Source organism: Carettochelys insculpta, chromosome 26 (genome assembly GCF_033958435.1).
Source record: "Carettochelys insculpta isolate YL-2023 chromosome 26, ASM3395843v1, whole genome shotgun sequence".
NCBI classification, from domain to species: Eukaryota; Metazoa; Chordata; order Testudines; family Carettochelyidae; genus Carettochelys; species Carettochelys insculpta.
Window position 1 is genome coordinate 12095318 of NC_134162.1, and position 16675 is coordinate 12111992.

At 43.2% G+C, this 16675-nt stretch overlaps 1 protein-coding gene across 1 annotated transcript in view; it reads left to right on the forward strand.

Annotated features, from left to right (window-relative positions):
* Window positions 1-16675, forward strand: part of LOC142001737 (complement receptor type 1-like) — a 201210-nt gene that overhangs the window by 12721 nt on the left and 171814 nt on the right. Inside the window, exons 7-10 of the mRNA XM_074977257.1 lie at window positions 9529-9717; window positions 10210-10398; window positions 11884-11983; window positions 14472-14554. Coding sequence (XP_074833358.1) covers window positions 9529-9717; window positions 10210-10398; window positions 11884-11983; window positions 14472-14554 — 561 coding nt within the window. The remainder of the gene's footprint in view (window positions 1-9528; window positions 9718-10209; window positions 10399-11883; window positions 11984-14471; window positions 14555-16675) is intronic.

Genomic DNA, 16675 nt, shown 5'->3' on the forward strand with positions numbered 1-16675 from the left:
CATGACACAATGCAAGACTCTGCTGACTCTTTTTTTTTTTCCCCATGACTCCCACTGTCTCATTCCAATTCTAGATACGCTTGTCTGCCTGTGCTTAAAATAAGGGGAAGAGAAGGAGTTCTAACCTAATTCCAGAAAGACGCATTACATGGCCACCTTTCACTCTTCTAAAACATTTTGCCAGTTTTTCCCTTAAGTGCTATAAATAAGTATTAAAACCTGATATTTATAGCCTAACAGGAAGGAACCAATCAGTGCTTCACTCAAGTCATAAGTGAAAGTCAATGATAGCTCATAAGTCCAACAGTTTATGCTTGGTATGACCCTACATGGCATTGCTAGCAATTGCAAGCAAAGTTGGTCCAGCTTCTGCTATCAGGCTTGCTTTCCTTGAGAAAACAGGAGCTGCTGAGGTAATGTCTAGCTCTAATTTTCTGTAAGATGGTAGCCAAGCCCACACTGCAGAGCAGTGCTATCAAACCCCTTCTGCAGGCAAGACTTTATACGTAGGACTCCCTTTGGGCCTCACACTGCAGCAGAAGCCTCAAGGCAATGTAGTTTTTGTGGAGTGAGCTTTGTACACTGCCTTCACCTGGTCCCTGGCCCTTTGTGGGGAATATAGAGGAAAAGAGGGGACAGGAAACCTCTGTTAATACTCCCTCTGGGGACCAGAATGGACCAGAAGGCAGTGGGAGCTAGAAATAAGTGAGTGGCTATGTCAACACTAATGAGTGGGTTTGTGTTTTTTTTTTTTTTTTTTTTTTTTTTTTGAAAAATCCATCAGTGTGCCTACACGCAAAATACATTCTTTTGATACTGAAGTGGAAGAATGCAGCACTTTCACTGGAGGCCCTCTTCCACTCCCATATGAGGAAGAGTGCCTTTTCCCAAAAGATTCTTCCAGAAAAGTCCTCCATGTGCCGGATTTTTTGATCTGTGACCTTTGGTGGCCGGTTCTTTTGAAAGAGCGAATGAATATGTTTTAGTAAGTTTTTTTTTTTTGTTTTTGTTTTTTTTTTTTTTAAATGATGGCAATCTTTTGCAAACTTTTTTGGAAGAGATCTTCCCAAAGAAATTTTGAAGGACACCTGTAGTGTAGATGTAGCCAGAGGCTACACAGAGGAAGAACACGTGCAAAGCAGCACTGCTTTGTTTTGAAGTCACAGATGAGCCCAAAGGGCCCAGTTCATGGTGCAGTTCTGGCATAGCTACCTCCCCTCATTCCCCTGACCAAGGGCTTGGACAGACTAAGGCAGTGTCTAGCAACGAGGTGCTGAAGAACGCAGTCAAGCACAGCCATGGAGGGCAAACTTTTCTGAGAGGAGCTCAAGAAAAACAGATTCTGCTGGCTCTTCTGCAGGTGCCATTAGTACAGAGACTTGGTGAAAAGTTGAGAGTGGGCATTTCCCACCAAACACAACATATTCCTATATTGTGAATAGATGGCCAAATTCTCTGTTGCTGTATATGGGCATAAGTGACTTCACGGAATAGGGCTAGTTTACACCAACATGCAAGTGGGGAAGACTTTCTTTACATTGTATGTTCAATCCATCTCCACCTGGGTGCAGACTTCTGCCTCATCACATTACACAGACTTCCTCAACCCTCCTGATTTTTCACTTGGTGCCAAAAGCAGCATGAGGTCAGCTAATGTGCTTTTCCCCTTCTCAGTTGAGTCACTCCCTTTCCCTGAGGCAAGCATAGACAAATGTGTGAAGTCTCTGCCAAATACTATGTTTGTTCCAGAGCTCAAGCCTTTGTCAGGAATTGTCAGCCCTTCAACAAGCTGTTGTGTGGTTCTGGCATTTCAGTTCTTGCAGCTGCTTTTGTGCATTACTGGAAATAATAAAAACCCTACCCCCCCCCCCCCAAAAAAAAGGGGGTTTTCTGTGTGATGACTTAAGCCTGCACTTTTAATACAGGGAGGTTCACATTCTCCACCCATACACATAGTGTGATGGAAAAAGTAATCTATGTGACTGGGATGTAATAGAGCAGTGTTTCCCAAAGTGTCATACCCATACCAATGATAGTACACAGAAGGATTTCAAGGGGTACGTGGCAGAAAATAAGTGACTAAAAATCAAGAGATAAGTGGCACTGCATGGGGAGAGGGGTTACGCTGATAATGCCAAAGTCTTGAAGAGGGTAGATGAATGCTCCAAGTTTGGGAAACACTGTAATAGAGTAGCCAGTAAGGATCTGCTTACCAGTTACTTGCAGCCCTGCGAGCCCACCACCACCACCTCCACCAGGTAAATAGGGAGTGGCTGGCTCAGCCTCTGTTCCTGCTTGTGCTAGGATCAGGCAGTTCCTTCCACCCTGCTCCCACATGTAAAAGGCTCCTTTCACTGCCCAGCTCATGAAAAACAGAAGTGATTCATGCCAGTGATACTCTTACTTGTTTCAGTCAAGGGATTCTTGAGTGCTGAAACAGCCAGCCCAGTTGAATTTTGCAGTGGCTTGCTGAACTGCATAAATAGAGACTGGGATAAAACCCACTAATGTAGTCACTTTGCTCTGAAGCCTGGTCACCAAACGTGTAAGGAAAAGGCTCTGAGCCACTGGTCCTGTGAGTTCCTTAAAGAAATGTCCACACTACGGAGTTGTTCTAAAACAGCATGCTTCAGAGTTGTTACTCCAAAATCAACTATTCTGCAATAACGTGCCCATGCTAGAGGGCAGCCTCAGAATAAGCTGTGATTATGATGTGATTAACATAACTGTTCCAAAATAGATGCTTACTCCTCTCAAAACCAGGACTATATTATTTTAAAATAACTCCTCCAGTGCAGACCATGGCTGAGAGTCCTCAGCACAAATGTTAATTAGCAGGAACAGGGTTTGGGCTTTAGTTCGTGGCTACAGCCAACAGCACAATACATGCAAGTGTTACAGGAGGATTTGTGTGAAATGGACAGAGTCCCTGACATGTAATAACTGCTTCTCCCTGAGGATGGAGATCACCAGGGGATTTGAGAGGTGCTTCCTTACACGCCTTCCAGGATAGCTTCAAAAACTCCTAAACTGGCACCTGCTTTCAGGAGTTTCTACTGTATAGTTCCCTACTTGTTTTTGCAACACACACCTGTTGATACAGTGATTTATCCCATTGAAAGGAAAGGGCTGTAAGTGCTGTTCATGTTTTGGTTTTAGATATGCCAGGAACAACTTAGAATTGGGAAATAAAGTGAAATACATTTAATTTCAGTGAAGCAAATTTCACTTGCATGTATAAAAGATGTTCTCAGCTTATTGTCAGGGAGGACAGTTCTCATGCATTTGTATAAAAATACATTTTACTCAGAGTCCTTAGTATTTAATGTTACTTATGCCAGCTGTAATCTTTCACCTTAGAACTCACTGATGATTAGGAAAAGAGGCTCCCCATTGCTTTGATGGAAGCAGTGCAGAAATTAGCAGTCAATATTATTTAATTCTCTTTGGTGTCTGTGACAATGCAATCCGTGAACTCCTCGGACTCCATAAACTACACTGTGCTGGATCTGGGTTAAGATTTAGATCGGGAACCTGGAGAAATCATTTATGGAGAGACATAATGCTAGTGCTTCAGCAGGTGGCACTCTTTGGCTATAGCACATGAATCCACATGAGAGGTAATACCAAGATTTTGATTGCTACTGGCCATTGCAAATCCTAAGTAAAAATAAAAGCCTGCACTCTGGTGTCATTGGTTCCTACTCTAAACTTAAGTAAAGTTGCTGTGTGCTGTCAACCAAGAGTTACTTTGCTCCCAAAGGTGGCTGAATTGGAGGAGGGGTAGAATATTAGCTGCCCCCCTGCAGCTCAGATGTGGTTGGCCCAATTGAGTTGTTTTGGATGCAGGCCATGGGGCTATTAAATTGCATTGTAGACATCTGGGCTATGGTTGAAGCCTGGGTTTAGAGAATCCCAGACTGGGACTGATGCCCCAGTCAGGCTGATCTGTGTGCTGAGACTCCGTGGAACAGGTTTTCTGATAACTTGTCCATATATGCAATGAGGGCACAATCCTGGAGAGTGCTAGGTGCTCTCCACTCCATCTGATGCCAAATGGGAGTTGAGGATGCCCAGCAGCTCCCTTAAGGTGCCCAGAACCTTGTGCTTGAAGGCCAGCGCTAAAAGACATGTCAAAGAGATGGACAGATCTGAAATGGTAACTCCTAATGAACCATCTTACAGAAGTTCTGAACCAACCCTGAAAATCCTCTCAGACCCTCTGAAAAAAGAACTGCACTATGAGTAAAACACCAGTTCTCTGTTCTCTGAACCACCCAGGAAGGCAGGTGTAGGTGCTTCTTGATAACTCATTTCTCTGACTCAGAAAATGAGAATTAGTTTTTTATAAACTTCTGCCAGTCATTTGTTTTAGTTTGTGGTCAACCCAGCTTCTCTTAGATCCCAGGGTGACACACTCTACCTTTAAAGTAGCACTCTCTTACTCCCATGTTGTTCATTCATATACGGTTGTGATATTTCTTACAAGGCATACATTGTGGGATCATATAAAAGGCCATAATCTGCGGAAGCCAGCTGCTCTGTCAAGATAGATATATTGCTGGTTGGTGTCTATGAATTTACAAGATGCTGCTGTGTGATCATTATTGAAACATTGTGAATCTGAAAGTTGCCCCCTGTGCTTTCTCCAGTGAGAGCTGGAGTGGTGATCCACATCCTGGAGGTGACTGAGTGACCATGGATCAGCAAGGGAGTGACGTACAACAGATTTACAATTCTGTAGAAGACAAGTGTCAAAGGGGTAGCCAAGTTAGTCTGTATCTTCAAAAACAACAAGAAATCCCGTGGCACAAGAACCACATCATCTGGACTGTCCAACTCTAGGACTCGGTGAAGTCCAACAGAATGTCTGGGCTGGTATTTTCCATTTTCTTGGGGGAGAAGAATGATATGATTACCTGTCTCCTCCCTGATTTACATTGGTGACAACTAGAATGCTGGGAAGTCAAAGATTTGACCTCAGAGGATTGATCTCAGACTGAGAAGGAAAGTCAGCCCATGTATTAAGGACTAATAACCTGCCAGCACCATTCAGTGGGATGAGGAACACTGCTTGATCCAGATACTGCTTAGTCTCATAAGGTTCAGGATTTAGACTGTAAGTTTATTTTTGAATTTCTTTGATATCTAGCTCTTTATGCCTATCACTTATAATCACTTAAACCTATATTTGTTAATAAATTTATTTTAATGATTTACCCATACCAGTGAGTTTGTCTACAGTGCTTGGGAATTCTGCCCAGGTTACAAATGCTAGTGCATGTCCTCTTTTTCCTTTGATGGACTAGTGAACTCAATAATAAATTAGTATTGTTCAAGAGAAGGTCTAGATTTATATATTTCTGAGTTGCAAGACTGGGGGCTTAGGTCTGCTGAGGTTTCTCTGCATATAGTTCATGAGTGGCTTAGAGTGTATACATGCAAGTTAGCTGAGTGTGTTGCTGCAGGCTGGTGGCTGAGTGATAACAGTGCCTGGAGGAGTTTGCTGCTTGTTACCAGCAAACATTGTGACAGACAGCCACATCTGGAGAATTTAAGGGACATAGGTGTTTCACAGTTCCAGAACGTCCCATCATACCTACCAGTTGTTTAAAAGCCGATGAGTCACCTCATGTCTCTGGAGCCAAGTTACCCCATCTGTAAATTGGGGATAATGGTTCTTGCCTCCTTTTTAAAAAGCTTGAGATCTACTGATGAAGATGTGGGTGTTAAAAACAGTAGTACATAATTCAGGAACTTGGGATAGGTAGCAGTGGTATTTGACTAACTGTCCTACATTTTGTAATAATTAGTCTCAATAGCTGAAAAACAGCATTACTTATTTTTGGCACATATAACATATGAACTGCTGCTTGCCTCTTCTGAGTGGTTGAGACTAAGCCTGCAGTGAAACGTCATTTTAAGCACTACACACTGCTGTAAGCACCTCCATAGAGAGATCAAACGTGATTCTCATAACTGTCTTAGGAAATTGGATTCCACTGGTTTTACACTCTTTGTCTTACTAGAGTATGTTATTAACTGTTCCAAAAACACTATCTTTCTTGCTAGCAGAGGCTGCATTTCATTAATGGGCATTTTAATAGGATCCTAAAAGTGGAATATTGAATGTGCCATCTGTAAAATTTCCTATATTTGTTTTTTGTCTGTGCACGTGTGTATAAAATCTCCTTTTTCAAACTGATTCCTATAGTGGGATGTAGCACCTATGTACTTTTAGTATAGTAAACGCTTTCATATCTGGCAGCCCCAGAACCAAGAGGTTGCTGGATATTCAAATATTCTGGCTAATAGAGAGGTATATCTAGCAATGCATAATACTGAAGAAAAACAAGATTAGATAATAAGAAATAAACAAAAATGTATGCAGAGTACTTTATTTACCAACAACAGTAGTATTGTACACTGTAAACTTATAGGGCTCGTCTACATGAGCCACTTCTTCTGCACTGTATATGCAGCACCCCATTAGCATAATTCTCACCACACAAGCTACAAAGTTTTTTGAAGCGCTGGCAAGCCGTCGAGCTGCGGGCATTTTGAAGTAGTCATGCTACTTTGAAGTTCCCTTACTCACAAAGTAGCACGGGTACTTCGAAGTGCCCACAGCTAAACCACTTGCTGGCACTTCAAAGTTAGCAACTTCAAAGTTCGCACAGTGAGAATGATGCTAATGAGGTGCTGCATATACAGCACAGCACCTCATTGCTCTTCACCAATCTGGCTTGTTTACCTGCCCCGTTCAGAGGAGGGGGCTAGTGTAAACAAGCCCATTCTGTATTTGCTGTATTTATTTGTATTTACTTTCACTATACTGTACTTAATGAAAAAGTTACCAAAATTTACTTATTTTTAACATGCCATATTTGGGAGGTCTGGGTAACAGAATGCTGGATATGGAAGAGTTTACTGTAGTTAGATTAAACTGAACTCTCTTGAAATCATTTACAATGTCACGAGTATTGGCTGCCCAGAAGATTATTACAATGTACAATTATATCAAAGGATATATTTATTCTTTCCATTTTGTGTGTGTATTTTGCACCTTAGGCCAAAAGGCATCCATATAAATCTACTGAACTTTCACCTTCCCCACTATTCACTTCATAGGTTAGCTTGTACTGCTGTAGTTTTGTTCCTTTCCAAGTAATTTGCATGCTTGAGGAAACTAACTTTCCTATGCTCAGAACATCACACAATTTATCAGTGCTTACTCATAGAGCTGGTTTGTTTTTCCATGTATCCTGTAATTACTTCCTGAACTAATTTGCATTGGCTTATATTTTACAGTGTATTTTACAACAGTGGTAAGTCAGTTGTAGCTACACTGTACTCAATGTCTGGTCAGAGTCTGATCGCAGGTTAATTGCGTTGCTGCATGTACTGTGAATGTTTAGTACAGTGCACTTTTCATTACATTTTACAAGTGGAGTTAGTTTAAAGGGCTGTTTAGTGAGAGGACAACCATGAAAGAAATTGTTCAAACAATGTGAATGTTTCATGAATGCCTTATGTGCACTCAAAAGTGCTACAAGTATAAAGATTTCTGCTCAGGAAGTGATTTTCAGTTAAAAAAAATATACTATAAAACACCTGACTATGGCTACGTCTACACGTGCCCCAAACTTCGAAATGGCCACGCGAATGGCCATTTCGAAGTTTACTAATGAAGCGCTGAAATGCATATTCAGCGCTTCATTAGCATGCGGGCGGCCGCGGCACTTCAAAATTGACACGCCTCGCCGCCGCGCGTCTCGTCCAGAGGGGGCTCCTTTTGGATAGGACCCTGCCTGCTTCGAAGTCCCCTTATTCCCATGAGCTCATGGGAATAAGGGGACTTCGAAGTAGGCGGGGTCTTTTCGAAAAGGAGCCCCGTCTGGATGAGACGCGCGGCGGCGAGGCGCGTCAATTTCGAAGTGCCGCGGCCGCCCGCATGCTAATGAAGCGCTGAATATGCATTTCAGCGCTTCATTAGTAAACTTCGAAATGGCCATTCGCGTGGCCATTTCGAAGTTGGGGCACGTGTAGACACGGCTTATGAATGCAATTACAATGATTGAAAGGCAACTTCTGCAGTTATGCTCTTGCCTGTATAAGAATTACTTACACGCTGTAAGCACTTTCCTGATTTATAGCTAAGGCCAGAACAGGTAGGACTGTGTAACATTAGGTCTATTTAAAGGGGTACAACTTTCTAGTGTAGGGAAGCCCTGAGCTGTGGTTTGTCCCTGCGTTGAACACTATCAGTGCTCAGGAACTGTCAGACTCATAATAAAATAAACCATAGGCGTAGAGCACAGACGAGACTAAATAACGACTCTTTTGTGCTCCGAGTGGTACAGGTTTTCTGCATGGAATTCTTTTGTGAACTTGACTGTTCTCTTTTATGGGCTTGCTTGTGTCCCTCCCTCCACTTAAGTCATCAGGACAAGAATGAGGTAAGACAGCAGGGCATGAGCAGTGTGCCAACTTTCAGGGTAAACGAAAGGACGTTTTGGTACCTGGCCCACATTCCAACAACACTGTTACCCAGCACTGGGAGACGGAAGATCCTGCCGTGAGGTGTCACTTATGATCACAAAGGCATGGAACGAGAACGGCTCAGAAGTTTTGCTGCTTAAGAAGAGCTGGGCAAGGCTCAGTGCCACAGCTTCCTGGTGCGCGCCAGGAATGGACAGCATTTCATCCCCTGTGCTGCCTGGCTGCTGGGCTCCACCACTGCTTCCGCCTCTCGGGCCAGGGGGCACCAGTGGGGCTCTTGTGCTCTCTGAAGTGGGCCCACCCCACCACATGCCTGCTGCTGGTTCTGTCTCAGCGTGGGGAATCAGGCCTCTGATGGCGTTTGTTGCTGCTGCAAGACAGGGCCACTGCTGCCCTCTGTGGGTCCTGGGGCTTGTGGTGCTGTTGACACCCAGTGCTTATGGTGAGTATCCAGAGAACTGGTACTCCATGCTGGGTGGGAGCTCCCCATAGTCTGGAGGCTGTGGATGAGCCTAGCTTGGGGGCAGCCCTTACCAGAACCCTGTGGGGAGGCACAGGAAGCCAGTCTCTAGTGGCTGTGCTTTGGCCCTTGGATTGGCTCAGGCTGTCAGGAGGGATTTGGGAGGATCCCAGGACTGCTGACAGGGGAGGGAGGAAGAAGAGGAGTACTTGTACCAGCCCAGGACCCACCCCAAATTTCAGTAACTGGCATGAAGGAGGAGGGGTGGAGCCCCACAGACACAATGGGCTGGGCCCCCGATTTCTTGTGATGGACTCTGCACTTCCTCTTGAACACTTTGTTTAAACCCCTGGCTCTAGGAAGCTGTTCGGTTGCTGAAGAAGAGCTGGGCAACAGGATATTGGGGACCCCCCCCACACACACACACACAGAGCTGAGGCTTACCTGGTTTGCAGCAGGTCCCTGGAGGGACTGAGGCGCACCAGGAGTTCTTACTGCTGAAGACAGTAGTGTGTTGTTATTGTGAGTCAATACTTCCTATTAACATGAATTTGATTTTGATACAGGTGAGTGTGGAGCCTTACCCACACTGAGTCATGCCGCCCCCTCTGATACTGATGGCACAGATAGCTTCCCTATCAACACAGTCATGGCATACAAGTGCCAGGATGGCTTTCTTAAAATCCCAGGGAAGTCCAACACTGTAGTTTGCCTTTCAAACTCCCAGTGGTCCAACATCGAAGAGTTTTGTGGCCGTAAGTATTTTATTTTCTTTGGAACCAGCTTGCTGAGGCTGTCTTTGCTGATGAAAGGGCAAACTGTGTCCCACAGAACAGAGCTATTCAAAATTGCTTCAGCAAATGGCTGATTCCAGGGAAGAGGCTCTCCGGGTCTGTGCTCAGTCTAGCCAAAGAAAAGCTGGATCTTAAAGAAGTTAGAAATGGGAGGGGACAGACGAAGCAGGAGAGTTCCTAGATGGCAGTGATGTCCATATGAGAGCTGAGCAGCTGGCGGAATGGGGGTATTAGTCAGTCCTGACGGCAAGAGTTTATGCCACCAGCTCATAAACTTTTTGGTTGGGTACTCTTACCTGTCAGGCACTTTTCATTTATGTTGCTGTGAAATGCACACTTAGTGCTGTGCATGTTTTATCTATAAATAGAAAGCTTAAAAGTACAGATTTTATTTTTATCTGATTGTTAGAGCCGAATATTTCAGTCTTTTTGTTTTGTTTGTTTTGTTGCTAGGCAGCTGTCCTGCTCCACCAAGGTTGAAATCTGCTGAGTTAAATGACATGGATTTGAGGAAGAGCTATTATCCCGTTGGGAGCAATGTGAGTTATGTCTGTCGCCTGGCTTATGAGAGTACTGCATTGATTCCTGTCATTACTTGCCTGGAAAATTTAAGGTGGTCTGAAGCCCCTGAGTTTTGCCTGAGTGAGTATGTTTTGTCACTTTTGTCTCCATTGATCTACTACCCCCCTCTCTGGGAAGTAAGAACTGTCTTATATTACTCAGCTAGCTCACATTTCAACACTGGCTTCTGGGACTTACAGTTTGAAATATATTTTTATTTCTGTCTGCTGATTGTAAATTGAAATTAAACTTCAAATAGTGGTAGAAAAGCAAAGTAGATACCACTGAGAACTAGACAGTCAGTCCTTCCTGTAAAGACTAACAAAAGTCTTTAAAGTGCTACATGACTGCTCTTTTGTTTTGCTAGGATCCAGGCTAACATGGCTATCTCACTAGTACTTCCTGTAATTAAATTTCTCATTGGGGTTGTGCTATCTTCAATTTCCAGCTCTGTCAAAGGAGTAGAACATCATAAATAATGCAGTAACATGTACATCATGCTGCAGTAAATGTCCATTTTCAAATGGTATGCTCTGTATCCCTGAAATCTATATGTGACCATATTTTTTGTTAGATTTCACATATTGAAAAATTCTACCTTCAGAAACAACTAATGCAGCGTACAATTCAACCAAACTGAAACATAATATTAAAATTAACTTTAGTATGGTATTCATTAACAAGACATAGGGCAATGCAGTTCAGATACCAAAATACATAAGAACATAGAGACAAAACTGGGTTTCATTGAGAGTACTGTATTTTTGTTTTCAAATCCACCTATTAATTTGAGTACAAAACTGTACATTATTAATACAGCATTAGAGGACTTTATCAACAGAATGATGAGACTTAATTCTGTCTCCTCGCATCTTTGTATTACATTGTAGCTTATTGCTTGTCAAACAGAATATAATACTATCAAAACAAAAAAGCAGTCCAGTAGCACTTTAAAAACTAACAAAATAATTTGTTAGGTGGTGAGCTTTCATGGGATAGATCATCGCCATACCAGAACAGACTATATAATATAACAGAATATACTACTATGTGATTTTTCTTGTGTAGCTTTCAACACAAATACTCTGGCCTCCTAATAAAGAAAAATGTTTATGTAAGTAATAGGCCTTATATTTTGGGGGGCCAGGGGGAAACTTTTTGTGCATTAGGGCTGAGATATTTACCAGTATAATCAGAAGTGTTCCTTATATCTTTCTTTGTGGCTGCCAGAACATGTCATGTCTGTGTTCATCTACATGTGGAAGTTCTGGATTTCTGATAGCGTGTTCTTTATGGCAACAAGGTTCTTCTGCTGGAGACAGCATCACAAGTAACTCTTTTCAGAGACAATGGGCATCTCTGCTGCAGAAGCTGATAAAGTGATATTATTGGACATTTTAATGAGAATAGGATAGCCACAGTTAAATGAAATAGGATTAAAAAAAAGAGACTGATACTGAGCTACTTAGATCATTGGTCTCATATTGCCCTATTCTCTTCTAAATACATTAAGAAGGGGGATCTCCAACATCATAAAATGCTAATATTAATTGTGTTCTTTACTAGGAAAATCTTGTGGTGTTCCAAAAAGCCCAGAACATGGCAGACCTGCAAATACAACAGATAACCTGTTTGGTGCAAAAGTGTATATACTTTGTGATGAGGGGTAAGTTCTGGACAAAGGGTTTAGTGCTGATTATATCACAGAAGTTGGAGTAGAACTTCAGATGGCATCTGGAAAATTAAGAATACAAAGTACAGTTTAAATTCCAAACTTACTCTCGACAGGTGCTACAGTTGGGCAGGCTTGGCCTGGCCTATTTAAAAAGTAAAATATCCAAACTCAGTTAGCCAGGTGCAGTTCATGATCCCTCCTCCATGCCCCCTCTTGAAAAATTAAGGTAGTAGGAAAAAGGAAACAATATGTTATGGAGAATATTAGGTAATGTACTGAGTTATAAGAACATAAGAACATAAGAATGGCCATACTGGGTCAGACCAAAGGTCCATCCAGCCCAGTATCCCGTCTGCCGACAGTGGCCAATGCTAGGTGCCCCAGAGAAGGAGAACAGAAGACAATGATCAAGTGATTTATCTCCTGCCATCCATCTCCTGCCCTTGTACTGAAGGCTAGGGCACCATACTTTACCCCTGGCCAATAGCCATTTATGGACCTAACCTGCAAAAATTTATCGAGCTCTTTTTTAAACCCTAATAGAGTCCTGGCCTTCACAGCCTCCTCCGGCAAGGAGTTCCACAGGTTGACTGTGCGCTGTGTGAAGAAAAATTTCCTTTTATTAGTTTTGAACCTACTACCCATCAATTTCATTTGATGTCCCCTAGTTCTTGTATTATGGGAAAAGGTAAATAATTTTTCTATATTCACTTTCTCCACACCATTCATGATTTTATATACCACTATCATTGATGGAGTTGATGGTGCTTTAGGTCTGGGGCAGAGGGAAGTAAAGCCTGACTGTGATTTAACTTCTAACGACCCTGTCAAGGCCCAGTTGGTTGCTAGGAGCCTTCATTCAATGTTGGTTCAAATTCCGGCAATTGGATGAGGACCTTCGGAAGGGAAAATTGAGATGTTCTGGCTAGAAGTGGGTATTTTTCTGGACTTAGCAGAAGGTGGTAGCAGTTGACTCTCAAGATGCCAGAGACTAATCCTTGGGGGACTCTAGGAATCCAGCCATTGGAAATGAGTTGTTGGAACTGAGTTTGAAGGACAAGAGACCCACTAGCTTGAGATAAAAAAAAAATCTGAATGGACATCTGTTAAAAAAAAATCCCATGAACCATAAATAAGTGAATAATTCAGAGATTCACTTCTAATTAATAAAGGAAGGATTTGCTAAACAAGTCTGGACCGGAAATATAGGGATTGGGTATTTCTGCTTCAAAGAGCATCTACTGTATTTTTCAGCTCTGGGGAACTAGGTCAAGAGTAAGCAGTGACACAGCGTGAAACTTTCATGTGCAGTGTTTTGTCATAGCAGCAGTTATCCCAGCCCAGGGTGTGGGAAACTCGATGTCATGACAGAAAGCCTCATGGGCGTTGATTCACTTCATTCAAAAAGTTATTGTAAGAAAAATCTGTGGTATATGGTGAGGTGTGGCATATGGTGAGTTGTAGAAGGATTTCTGGAGTTGAAACAGTTGGATAGAGTGCCTTTTACTGGCATGAAAAACATGATTCAAGCATAAGTATCATGCTTAAAAATAATATGGCTTTGTTAGAGTCCCTGCGATGGGATCAGAGTTATCTCTACAGCCACCATAGACTGAAACAGAGAAGGCTCTTCCCTGTAGGTTACTCATCAACAGTCTTTCCTGCTGATATAATGATAATAGTAAAGGAGGTCACCATAGTTATGCCCATTTTGCAGCTGGAAAAATTGAATCACAGAGGGAAAATAACTTCCCCAAGGTTATGAACAGGCCAGAGGCAGAAATAAGAATGGAATCCACATCTTCTAAGTCCCAGTTCTGTTCTTTAGCCTTCAAGCAATACTGCATTGGAATTCTGTCCACAAGGACATCCAAGCAATTGTTTTGTCCAACATTTTCCCAGGCAATAGCATACAGGAGCTGTGCACTGTGAAACTGTGACCCTCCCGCCCAGTGACGATCTGGAGTTTAAATGGCCGATTAGGATTTGGTCCTTTTAAAATGCTCAGGTTGCGAAAGGGGACAGCCTTTAGGCAGTTGGCTTCTTCCCATCCTTGCTATCAGGCAAGATGCTAACCCAATGCCCATTATGCCTGGGACTCACCAGAGCCACCGCTACCACCACTGTCACCACTGCCACATGCTTCTCCCTCCAGGTGCTGGGGCACATGCGCAGAGTGGCAGTAAACAGTCCAGGCCCATAGCTCCAAGTAGGAGCTGAATTTCATTGAGCAAAGAGCTGCGTGCGGCTCAAGTGCAGTGGGTTGGCCACCCCTGCTCTAATTGGTCTGTTCTAAATTGGCTTTAAAATTCAGGATTACTACTCAACCATAGTCCATTTGGTCTTAGTGATCATGCTGGTCCTTCCAGAGCAGGAATGACCCTACTCAGTAATTCAATTCTTCTCTTACTGGAAGAACTTCTGGACTATTACATAAGCCCCTTGAGAACTAAAAGTCTTTCTTCTTTCTTTTACTTAGATACAAAATAAGTGGGAGGACTTTCATCCAGTGTTTGCTTCATAGAGATCAAGTTGAATGGACTCAACTTCCAACTTGCCAGTGTAAGACAATCCAGCATGGTTTTAAGAAGAGCTCATGACTAGATGAAAATGTGGAAATACCCCATTATAGAGCTTTCATCTGTCTTTTAATTTTATTTAATTTTAGATAATAAGAGAATCGTACAAATATTGCTGGGAGTAGAGAGGCAGGCTGAAAATATATGATGGAGGTATGTAGGTAACCAGAGTGGTCCGTAGGTTTCCGGTGTAGGGTGGTGTTGATGTGACCATCACTTACTTGCACAGTAGTGTCCAGGAAGTGGACATCTTGTGTGGACTAGTCCAGGCTGAGGTTGATGGTGGAGTGGAATTACTGAAAACATGTTGGAACTCTTCAAGAGCCTCCTTCCCATGGGTCCAGATGATGAAGATGTCATAAATATAGTGCAAGTAGAGGAGGGGTGCTAGGGATCAAGATGTCAGCAATAAAAATGTTGGCTTACCGTGGGGCCATGCAGGTGCCCATTGCAGTGCCACTGATTTGAAGGTATAAATTGTGCTCAAATCTGATATAGATATGGCTGACCTGGAACAGCACTTCCACAGATCTCGTTCTCTAGTGCCCCTCCTCTACTTGCACTACATTGTTTCTGAAGATACAGACTAACTCGGCTACCCTCTGATACTTGGTCTGAAGTGCAATTCTGTACGCATCAATGATATTGTTTCAAGCCTGTAGTTAAAGGTATTGTTCATCTTTACTAATTACACAGTCTCTGTTCCATTACATCTCACTTAAGACAAGGGAGACCTTCATCTTTCATTCCATAACTGTGATTTCTGTTTTCTAATGACACACACATGCAGACACACAGAGCTAATAGTAGAAATGAAACTTTGTAAGTTAGGTCAGGTATTTCTAATTTCAGTGGCATTCCACATACTTGCCACTCACTTTGCATGGTAGATTATATTTACCGGTCACTGGCCGTGTCTACACTAGCCCCAAACTTCTAAATGGCCACGCAAATGCCCATTTCGAAGTTTACTAATGAAGTGCTGAAATGCATATTCAGCGCATCATTAGCATGTGGGCGGCCGTGGCGCTTCAAAATTGATGCGGCTTGCCGCTGCGCGGCTCGTCCAGACAGGGCTCCTTTTCGAAAGGACCCCGCCTACTTCGAAGTCCCCTTATTCCTATGATGGGAATAAGGGGATTTCAAAGTAGGCGGGGTCCTTTTGAAAAGGAGCCCTGTCAGGACGAGCTGCGCGGCGGCAAGCCGCGTCAATTTCAAAGCGCCGCAGCCGCCCGCATGCTAATGAAGCGCTGAATATGCATTTCAGCGCTTCATTAGTAAACTTCGAAATGGCCATTTGCGTGGCCATTTCGAAGTTTGGGGCTAGTGTAGACGTAGCCACTGTTCATTACACATTGCTAGTTGCATTCTTGAGATGCACAATACTTGAACAAGGGCATTTATTTTATTCTTGAGGTGCTTTGATATCTGGGTTTCAGTGGGGACTCTTATCATGCTTTTGTGACTGGATGTATTTAACTTGTGTAAAACCAGACATACAATTCAGCTGTAACTTATCTTTCATGTTTTTTGTCTTCTGTCCAAAAATGCCTAAAATCCCACTTGACAACATTCCCATGTTCTCGTATTTTAAACGTCACCCTACATTCATGGGTAAAAGTAACTTAAGTTTCTTACAGGTACTGCCATACTGCACCATACTGGGAGGGGCACTCAGGGCTGGAAGGTCAGGGGAGGGAGGCTGCAATACAACAGTACCTGTAAAAAATTTAAATGTCGGGTGGAGGGCAGGGCGCTCCGGGCAGAGGGTTAGAGTGTGTGGGGTGGCTCAGGGCAAGGAGGTTTGGAGGATTCAGGAATGAGGTCAGGGGGCTGGGCAGAAGGAGTCAGGGCAGGGGACGAAGGGGTGTAGAGGAAATTGCAGAGGCAAAAGGACACCATTTTGGGAGGACCGAGGAGATGCAGATGTACATACTAGGTCGCTGCTGCTGCTGAACTTCCTCTTCTTCTGATGATCAGACAGCTAGAGGAAAGGTGTAGCTTGAAGCTCCTCTGCCCCATACTTTACCCTAGGTCTCTAATAGGTGGGGAAGAGCCCAAGCATTTCAGGAACACATGGCTGCAGCTCCCCCACCCCAAGGCC